At 44.3% G+C, this 10,982-nt stretch overlaps 1 protein-coding gene across 1 annotated transcript; it reads right to left on the bottom strand.

The window, feature by feature from the left end:
* Positions 1-413: 413 nt before the first annotated feature.
* sox2 (SRY-box transcription factor 2) lies at positions 414-3,767 on the bottom strand. The gene has a single exon (XM_040129175.1). The coding sequence runs from the start codon at positions 2,300-2,302 to the stop codon at positions 1,334-1,336; it is 969 nt and encodes a 322-aa protein (XP_039985109.1). The 5' UTR covers positions 2,303-3,767; the 3' UTR covers positions 414-1,333.
* Positions 3,768-10,982: the final 7,215 nt, after the last annotated feature.

Raw genomic sequence — 10,982 nt, 5'->3', positions numbered from 1 at the left:
TGGCGGTCTATACCTGGGGATGTTGGGCATTTTGATGGAAAAATCTTCCCCCTTTTTAGGAAACAGGCAACAAACTTTGGCTTGATGGGGCCATCCGCAGGCACTAGAAAATAGAAACGTGGTTAACCACGACGCACAAGCTGAATTGGTTTTTAATCAGTTACGTTCAAAGGGGGACAAACTCCCCCCGAACTGTAATTTTTGTAAGCTCAAGTCTAATACTTTGCACTGATAAAAAAAAAATAAAAATGTAAAGAGACAGTGTGGAATTTACAGCAGAGAATTAACACAACTGCAGCAGGACACAGACAGATGACAACTCAACATGCGGTGACTGCCTTCACACACAGAATGACTGAGGGAAATAAAAATCAAAACTCATACAATTTCAAGTATCCAAATTTCCAAAATTTATTCATTTCAAACTGCATATTGAAAAAAAATATACTCAGCTGAAACTGTAACTGTTATAAGGATGGTATTAGTTCCGGTATATATATACATGGAGTGGTTGGCTTCTGCGTACAGGCCACAATTTTTAAAATACAACTACGGGAATGAATTTTGAAATAAAAACTTAAAATATCACAGTAAATATACAGAAATTGTACAAATCAATTAGAAAATAAAGAGCACAAGCGTCATACCTCTAACAGATGAAAAGTGGGAGACGGAAATATAAATTAACAACCTATATTTTAAGCTGTATGAGAAAAAAGTGTCTTATCTTTTTTTTTTTTTTTAAGAAATTAAAATGTTTAGTAACATTGACCTTGAATGAAATAAAAAAACAGTATTACCTGCTTCGTTTTATGTCCCTTTTTCTTTCCAATGTTTGCAGTAATAAAGGAGCATAACTGATCGCTCCCATATAATTCCAGTTCTGCCTTTTTTCACGTTTAATATTTTCTGCAGAACTGGCGTTGCTTTATATTAAAAAAAAAATAAAAAGAAAAAAAAAGAAAAAAAACGCAACCTCTTGCAATTTAACAAACAATTTCATCTGATTGTAATGTTTCTTTGATAAATACTGTACAAAAGGTGATTGCAATAATAAAACATTTGATTGCGACTCCCACTTTCTAGTCTTCCAAACTTCATCCACCAGTGAAGAGGGGATCTCCTACCGTTTCCTCTAGAGCTTCCTTAGAATAAAATGAAAGAAAAAAAAAAAAGAGTCGTGTGTCCTTTTCCTGGAGACTTCTATACAACTTTTCCCACCCCGAAATTTTTCTGTACAAAAATAGTCCAACGTTAAGTAGTCCACAGTTTCTCATATAAAAGTTCTTTTTTTTCTCTCTCTCTCTCTCTCTTTCTCTCTGCTTTGTGTCTCTTACATGTGTGTTAAGGGCAGCGTGCCGTTGATCGTCGTCCCGGGCACGGTGCTCTGGTAGTGCCCGGACATGTGTAGCCTGGTCTGGGCGGTCTGCTCGCTGACCTCCGCCCCGGGCAGGTACATGCTGATCATGTCCCTCAGGTCTCCGCTTTGGCAGCCCGGGGCGGCCCGGTGGGACGACGAGGTGACGACGGGCGGGCTGGAGCTGCTGGACTCGGACTTCACCACCGAGGAGGGCCCCATGGAGCCCAGGGCGGTCATCCCCGGCGTGGTTTGCTGGGAATAGGACATGGAGTATGTCGGGGAGCCGTTCATGTAGCTCTGGGAGCTGGTCATGGTGTTGTACTGCAGGGCGCTCATGTCGTAGCGGTGCATGGACTGCATCTGGCTCGGGTTGTGCGCGTTCAGCCCGGGGTGCTGGTAGCTCAGCTGGTCCTGCATCATGCCGTAGCCCCCGTTGGTCCAGCCGTTCATGTGCGCCGCGTAGCTGTCCATCCGCTGGTTCACCCCGCCGCCCAACCCGCCGCCCACCCCTACACCGACCCCAGTTCCCATCCCGTTTCCTCCCGGAGCCAGCAGCCCGCCGGGCAAGGTGTACTTGTCCTTCTTCATGAGGGTCTTGGTTTTCCGCCGGGGCCGGTATTTGTAATCCGGATGCTCCTTCATGTGCAGGGCCCGCAGCCTCTTGGCTTCGTCGATGAAAGGTCTCTTCTCGCTCTCCGACAGAAGTTTCCACTCCGCGCCCAGTCTCTTACTTATCTCCGAGTTGTGCATTTTGGGATTTTCTTGGGCCATCTTCCTCCTCTGGCCTCGGGACCACACCATGAACGCGTTCATGGGTCTCTTGACCCGCTCCGGACTGTTTTTCTGGTTGGTGCCAGTGCCGGACGTGTTGGTGTTGCCCGTGCCCCCCGTGTTAGTCTGGGGAGCTGGGGGCTTCAGTTCAGTCTCCATCATGTTATACATCAGGAACAGCGTTTAGTTGGAGTTTCCGAGCAGAGGGGGGAGAAAAAAAAAAGGAACCACACACAGAGACAAACTCCACAAGCCAGAGGCAGGACAGTGAGGAGCGCAGGGCTGCTGCTGGAAGTTACCTGTCGATTTTTCTCTGCAACTTTTTCTCTGGACCCCAAAAAAAAAAACCCAAGAACAAGCACCAAGCCGCGTCTCCACACACTCTCACTCTCTCTCTCTCTCCCTCTCAGCGAGTGTGCTTCAGAGTGAGCGTGTGTGTGTGTGTGTGTGTGTGTGTGAGTGTGAGAGTGTGTGAGTGTGAGTGAGTGAGTGAGTGTGAGACGGAGAGCTTTCTCCCAATAGGTCCCTGCTATGTTGTGTCCACAAAACTTCTCCCGTCGCTTCTCCGAAAAAGCATTAACAAACTGTACTTTTTCGCCTCTGTCCGCCCGAGCCTTGACAACTCCAGATAGTTTTTGAACAAGTTAATAGACAACCATTCATGTGACGGGGCTGTCAGCGAATAAATGGCTTCGACCTGGCCAATCAGAGCCGGCCTGCTCCCCTGACACACCAATGGGAGACCTTAATTAGCATAAAGGGGCGGGGTCAGCCCTGCCCCGAGACACACACACACACACACACACACACACGCACAGGCACAGGCTGCCCATATGAGCCAATTCAAAGTACATATTTACTATTTCCAGGCTTATGGAGACATTTCTCTGGGAATACATGCATGGTGGCACTTTGTGGACATTTTCTGGCATTAAACAGAGGAAGAGGGAGTTGCAAAGGCTTGCCGGCTGTTGTAGCTGTGTTGTCTTGCAAACTTTATGCCAAAAATAGGACAAAAAAAAAAAAAAAAGTTTCCGGATAATCCTAAAAATATATTTATATAAACACACCCCTAAGAATTTCTAGTAAGTAGTAAGTCAATTCACTCCTGTTTTGGTCATTGTTTGGGTTAAAATATGTCGCCTGAATTCTAGCAAAAAAAACAAACAAACAAAAATCAATGTGCCACATGTTTAAAATCAAATAAGAGAAATGTTAAATAAACGCTTTTTAAAAAATTTAGATGACTCAGATGTTGACATTAATGGTGTCAGTACCGTCATGTGTCGAAGGTGCCGGCAGCCTTGTGCTGACAGTAAGCCACGGGCCACGACGCTGCCGTTGTTCAAAACCAAAAAGTCACTAATTCCCCCCCACTTACGGCCCCAATAACATAACAACACTTAAATAAACTTTGTTGGTTAACTCAAAGCATTGAATGGCGGTGGTGTGTGTGAGTGTGTGAGTGTGAGAAGCCACGGCTGGTTTTGAGCGTTGAAAAGGGGAAAGGTAATCCAAGATGTTTCCCCCTGGTCCTTTTGTTTAGTGAAGTTGAATGCCAACACACAGAAGGCAGACGGGCTCATCTCAGCACAAATAAGCGGTTTTTGTTTGGGATGTTGTCGCTACATCTGTCCGGACAAAGACCAAACTCCACTCCACTTCCACCGCCACAGTGCTGCTGTTGTTGTTAGGGCTTTGTAGGGGGGGGGGGGGGCGCTACCGGGGACACGAGGGGAGGAGAAATAAAGGTGAGGAATATTTTAAGATAAAGTGTGCTTGCACAAAAGGCACAGCTCATTCATATAAGCCTGAACAAGCGTGTCAGCCAATTAGCGTGAATGAAAAGCGGCCTCCACCTGCTTCACTTCACTATGGATCAAACCGACCAGACTACGATTAGTATGATACGGAACCGGCATCACGCACTTTAAGGCCCGATAATTCACTCACATGGCTCTACTGTCCAAAACGGCTAAAAGTTTTTTGTTGAGGTTGGGAGCGTTGGTGCCACTTGTTTTTTGCTCAGTCCCCCACCCCCCCTCTCCCATTCCCCGGATCTCCATCTGAGGGCAAGGCGTCCTGCTGCGTGACACCAGTGCCGCCTACTGGAGAGAGCCAGAACTACAAGCAACACCAGAAGCCTGCACCGGGGGGGGGGGGGGGTTCTCAAAGTAGGGAGAAGGAGGTACGGCGCACGGCTGTTTTTAGAAGTTCAGTTGAAAGATACAAGAAATGTTGTTTTTTTTTTTTTTTTTTAAAAACCCTCTCTAAATGATATTTATTACCCAACAACCGTCAGAAGGCTCAAAAGAGGCATTCAGTCACAACCCAGCCACAGATCTGCCTGACTGGATCCTGCAAACCAGACAATCCCAATAATTAAAGACAGATCAAGTACACGCACCTGAAATAATTTAATTTAAATGCGTGTCTCTAGATTAAATCGTAATTGAAAGTGAATAGATCAAGCCTTATTATTTTGTTTTAGTCATTTGATAATAAATGGAGGAGCGGAGCCCCCGTGCTCTCATTATGCCGGCCCCGGCAACCTTACATAAGATTCATCTTGTGCGTAATAGGCTGCGAGAGGCGACACATGCAGCTCGGTCCATTATAATGCAAGGTTGAAATGGGCCGCTCGGCTGTTATCTGCATCTGAGTGTGTTCCCCGCTACCTCTAATCTGCTTATGATAATAAAGGAACAGCGGGGCCCTGCGGCTCTCTGAAAGCTGGCCCCAGCCAGCCGGGAATGGCCCTGCATCCACAATCATCCTGAATTAAAGCCGTTGTTTGACAAAAACCAGGAGAAAACTAGCGGGGCGGCTCCCTCGGACCACTTGTAAGCCCCCTGCTACACCAGGTTGGGATGGATACAGCAAATATAGCGTGAAGCACGCTGTGATATCGAAATACTGTTTTTGTGGTTACACAATTTTAGGTGATAGGATCTCAGCAAAAACAAGCGACAAAAAAAAAAAAAAGAGCAACAATAAAAGAGATTTTATTCCAACAACAGCCGCGCAGGAAAGATCTCTTCTTTGAACTCTCATAAAAAGAAAAACTATCTGATAGAAATTGTTTTTTACACGTCCATTAATCCAAATGAAATTTAATTTTACACGTGCCAAAATCTATAAAAGGACTAATCCTGTCAAAGCGACGCAAACATGATAATTGTGTGTGGCAGGGAGAGAGGCAGAGTTTTCAGGTGAAATGGAAATAAACTTGTCTGTTCTTGCCACTAGGGGCCGTACAAGGGGCTGGAGACGCAGCCGGGAAAATACTTTATCAAAAGATTAAGAAGTGCTGCCTGAAAAGAACCGTGGAAAAACATATATAAGGCTTTTTTTTTAAAGACAAATGGAGGAATGACATTGTTTTTAATTGTGAAGACATCAATGAGGCTTTAGACAGATGCTTAACTTATAAGGTTTGCTATAAGGTCACTGCATTTTTGTTATTTTGTTTTATTTCCAAAATAGATTTGGAAAATATTTATTTGGTTTAGTGTGATGATTAACTAAAATAAATTATATTACACCGTGTAGCATAGACGCCTATCAGGCTGTAGAACTGACAATACGTCGTTCGACATATTAGGAATGAATTAATGAATAAAATGAATCCAATAATAATAATAATAACAATAATAATAATGAATTAAAATATAAAATAACGACGGTAAAATATAAACTGGGAGTGGGTTTTAAAACAGGTCATTCAGAGGAGTGTATTTTTTTTCTAATTGTCTAATAAAAGCGCACCGCTAAGCAAAAAATAATTCAGGGCGTTGTTTGATTTGTAATTCAAGCGATATCAGCGAAGAGGGAAATGAATAAACTGTATGAAATTACACAAAGCAAACAAATGTCAAATGAGACGATCAGATTTAGCACAACTGACGCCGGTGTATGTTGAGGAGAAAACCAAACCGGCCAGCAACCACACAGGCAGTCAGTCAAGCTCATGATGCCATACGGTGTCATTCCACAACACTGCATGTTTTACACACACACACGCAAACACACAGGCATACACACACATACAAACACACGCACACACACACACTCACACACACGCACACTCACACACACGCTCATACACCCACACACCCACACACACAAACGCTCACACTCACACACACAGACACTAACCCAGACACACACTAACATACACACCGATACACACCGACACACACACAGGGCTTCTCTCCACCGCACTCCAACTTACTGCCAGTTTGGGAGTTGTCATCCTCTCGTGTTGAAATAAAACAAGACGCCGTTTCGCTCAGCCTCCTCCGCATCCTCCTCTCGCTTCCCCCGGCGAGGCAGCCTCAGCCTGTCCGGAGCGGCGCTCCGCGATGCGCCGGCCGCGACAGAGTCCAACCGGCACCCTCCGCATGTTCTCCCCTCGATAGTCCGCGCGGTTTCGATCGAGGCAGCCGGCGCGCCTCGGCCGTCGTGCAGCCCCGCGGTGCCCCGCTGTCTGTCTAGAGCTCCGCTGTCTTCTCTCCGCTAGCCCTGCAACAAGAAAAGCCGTTTATGGCGACACACAATGTGAAAAGGGGGCCGATTTAAAAAGGAGAAGAATGCAAGCAAGAACAACAAAAGTCAGTTTTAGCAAAGTCTATGCCTCTCCTCTCCTATCTTCCACCCCCTAGCTTAGCCCACATAATGAGCAGGAAAAAGCTTTATATTTTGTTCACTGGGTATTCACAGATAATTTGAAGCCATTGTTTCTGCCACAGATGGTTCTTTTTAATACAATAACGGTGCTCTTTGTGAATAGCGAGCCCACAATAAAAATCTAAAGCGTCCTCCTGAATAACCATTTTGTTCTCTCTTGTATAGGCCGAACAAAAGCGCCAGTGAGGTAATGGCCTGCCTTATTGAAAGCCTCAGAATGGGGATTTGATAAAGATTTTTTTCGCTCCTTTTTCCTTTTGCACAAAGTACATGGCAATGTCAAAGAGAAACTGACACGGTATGAAAGGGAAGGCTCAAAAGGGGGCTTTCTGTTGCAAGGTGCAATTATTGTTATGATTATTTTTATTAGTAGTAGTGTTATTTGTATTATTATTAATATTTACATTTCATAAGTGTGCAAAAGTCAGAGGTTGTTTTTGGGGCTGCAGCAGAGCGGGTCAGGTGCAGGCGTGTTATGGGTTTTTACAATGGAGCTTAAATCCAGAATACATTAGCCCCCAAAGGTCTGCTGTGGATTTGGCACAGTCTCATAATTTTGCATAGGGTGAGTCAAGTTGTGCTCGATAAAATTAAGTATTCAGGGAATATCCAGGGCGTCTTGCAGAAGCCCCCTGTTTTCTAATTCTACCCCTTTCGCCGCAATCGCCCGGAAAATATTGCGTGCCCCTAAGGCGTCGATAAGGCACTGTGAAATGTCATAAACGCACGGATGTTAATAGGGGGCAAAATCAGGTAGACCAATGTAACCTGCTGAGGTTGAGATGCCCGCCTGCAGGTGTGTGCAGTCAACATGTCTTAGCTCCTCCAGGATGGATCCTGCAGCCATGCACGAGTCACCTTAGCCTGTCCACGGTTGATGTAATTTGTAATGAACTCATGGCTAATCAATAAAGCGTTTAACAGAGAGCACAATGGACACACAGGGGATGATCTCAAGCCAAACATATTGGATGTCAGTGATCGTTACAAGGTGAGGACATCCTGTCTATCACAGGGGTAGGGGGGGTGTGCAGCAGTGGAAGATAGGGGCAGTAGGTGAGGGGGTGATGGGTGAGTTGGAGAGAGAAATCAAGGCAGGGAAGGAGAGAAGGGGCAGAGGAGGGAGAGAGGGGGGAATAACGGAGGACAGGAAAGATGAGGGGAAGAGAGTGAAGAATCCCATTTCAACTCGTCTGGCGTAGTTCAGAGAGCCACAAACACACACACACACACACACACACACACACACACACACACACACACACACACACACACACACACACACACACACACACACACACACACAGTTTCCTTGAGAATGTTAAAAACGTGACAAAAAAAAAAATTTGAAATTTTGGTTTTAGCACCATCGTGGGCACAACTTTTTGTCAGTGTTTTGCTTCCCGCTGTGATATGGGATTGTTTGCTACAAGCACCACTTCTTGAGAAGCCTGGATTCAAGAGCAAAGTCACTCTCACATTTGTTTGAACCAAATCAGTTTCCCTCCATGTCCTTGCAAAGATACACTAGAAGAGCATGAATGGTTATTACAGTTATTGAGCTTCTTGACACGATCGACAATTACAGGTGATTTTTTAAAACAGATTTTTAAAACAAAGAATATACAATAATCTATTTTGCAGAATTTCCATCGGGTCATGAAACCTTCTTTTTTTATTCGCTGCATATCACTCATCGCCATGCAGCGTTCTTCAGCAGCACCCGTGACGGCTGAACAGAAACAACAACAACCAACAACAGAAAAACCCGTGAGAAAGACGGCCCTGGACACTTTGCAAACATGAACCGTGCCCCATAACCAACGCCTACCCATCACTGAGCTTATCGGGGGACCTCCATTTACACGAAACCATCCGACAATTCACAGTTGTTGACGGGGGATTTGTGGAAGTGCAGTGCAGGAACACAGCAGTGACCATGTAGGACCACTAGTCAGTCAAGAGTGAAAACGGGGAAAGAAAAGCAGCAGAATATATGCGCTTGAGGAAGATTTAAAGACTCCGAGACAAACACAGAAGCAGAGAGCGGGGAGGAGGAGGAGGAGGAGGAGGATGACAGAGAGACAGGCAGAGAGACCGGATCAGTGCTCTCAGTTTGAATAGGCTTAGCAGTAAAGAAATATGACTTTGGCTCTTTATCTGATCAATCTGTTCCATGTAGTCTAAACCACAGTCATACCACTCATATTAGAGAGCTGGAGCACTTTTAATTATAAACCCATCCACAGAGGCCGCAGAATATGATGATAGTGTGTTGAAAAAAAAAAAAAAAGCGGGGGGGAGAGAGAGAGAGAGAGAGTCCAGCAGCAGCATGAGAGCCTTTACAAAGACCAGCATCATCACTGAATGCTAATGCATTTTACATTGATACAGACAAACACACATACACACAGCAAGCTTCCACACACACATTTATATTATACACACATGTTAGCATTTCCATATGCATGAGAGTGGACACATTTGCTGCGCTGTTTTATGCGTTTTTCTTGCAGCTCAGCCTGATGGGAGATCCGCAGTGGGCTTTTCTCCCTTTGTGTATCTGCATAGCACTTTGTGTGCGCGCGCGCGCGCGTGTGTGTGTGTGTGTGTGTGTGTGTGTGTGTGTGTGTGTGTGTGTGAGATACACACACTGACACAGTAATCAGTGAAAAGGTGGTGGTGGTGGTGGTGGTGGTGGGGGGGTGAAGGAGACATGGCCAGCAAACTGTCAATCATGTCAAACGCACAAACATTACCACACATACACGAAAAAACACACACACACACACACACATGCACACACACAGAATATTCATTTATCCATTAACACTTCTATACTTGCCTTTGAGTAGAGATAGTAACATTGTCTAATGGCTGTTCTGAGGCTCGAGCTGTGACAGTATTAAGGTTCACAACATTTATACTTAAAGTGTGTTCGATACAGCGAGTTCAAGTCTGTTTCTCAGGCCATGTTTCCTCGCTCTCACCCATCTGTCCTGCCCTGAAACGTACAATCTTAAAGGTCTGTCAGTATTTGTTCTGCCGAAGGGAAATTCCAAGTTGATCTGCAAGCAAGATATTGGCAGACGCTCAGTATCTAGATTTAGCAAATTAAAATGTTTTGGAGCATTGTTTGTTTTGCTTCACTTTATCTCTGGTTGCTGTAATGCTTTTGTAGAAACAATCTTTTTCTGTATTTCAAAAATTCTCCACTAGTGAGTTATAATGCCTTTGTAAAAGCACGGAGTCTGATGCAAAAACAAATCTTCAAAAGCCAGTAACTTAAAAAGGTTTGCCGTATAAAGTTACAAGATCTACAAGACCTACTTGTCTATTGGCCATGACAACGTCAATAGACATAAAGCAGCACGTCAAAAATGGCAACTGCCACATTAACAACTTTAATCTAAAACTAAATTTTCCTGAAAAGACAATAATATCACTTACAGTAATAGCAAAGAATTTAAAAATGTTCTGTTATGAATATCTGCATTTTGCCTTTTTTTTTTTTTTTTGCTTACAGCAACAGTAATGCAAGCTACTATCTGTTCATGAAAGTTTGCAGTTTTAAACCTTGATGAAAAATTGCACCAACTAAGTCCAAACATCTTTTCCTCTCCGAACTAAGCCAGTATTGTTCTCATCGATAACAAAGCTTTTCGACAAAACTCTCCACAGCGTGTAGGTGTGGTCTCATATTTCTTCTGTAAACAGGATGAATCGTCACATAAACCTGCACAGACGAGGTAGACAGACCAACTTTCTGTCACTGACTGGCAAAACTATGACGATCCCAAAGCTGTTATTTACATCATTACACAACTTTGCTGTATTTAAAAAAAAAAAGAAAAAAAAGTCTAGTGCAGCAGTACAGGAATTACCCTGCTGTTCATCTGGGTTAGGAGCTTGCATTTATAAACTACAATTAAATCCCTACATGAAACAGTAGCGGACAAAGTGAAGGTTTGACTTGCTCAGACTCAGCAGAGTAACTGGCCTGTGACTGTCCCACTCCACCAGATGGTGAACCGCTTTGATGTTGATGGTCAAGTTTCGGTGCGGACGAACTCTTCAATAAAGACATGAAAATGTTAGTGTGGCCATAAATTTCCATACGTAAACAGCGTTTTCAAATTCATCTGCGGTAGCCTGGACACGC

This window comes from Xiphias gladius, chromosome 6 (genome assembly GCF_016859285.1).
Source record: "Xiphias gladius isolate SHS-SW01 ecotype Sanya breed wild chromosome 6, ASM1685928v1, whole genome shotgun sequence".
NCBI classification, from domain to species: domain Eukaryota; kingdom Metazoa; phylum Chordata; class Actinopteri; order Istiophoriformes; family Xiphiidae; genus Xiphias; species Xiphias gladius.
Note: the sequence above shows the minus strand (reverse complement) of the source record. Positions and strands in the feature narration are given on the sequence as shown.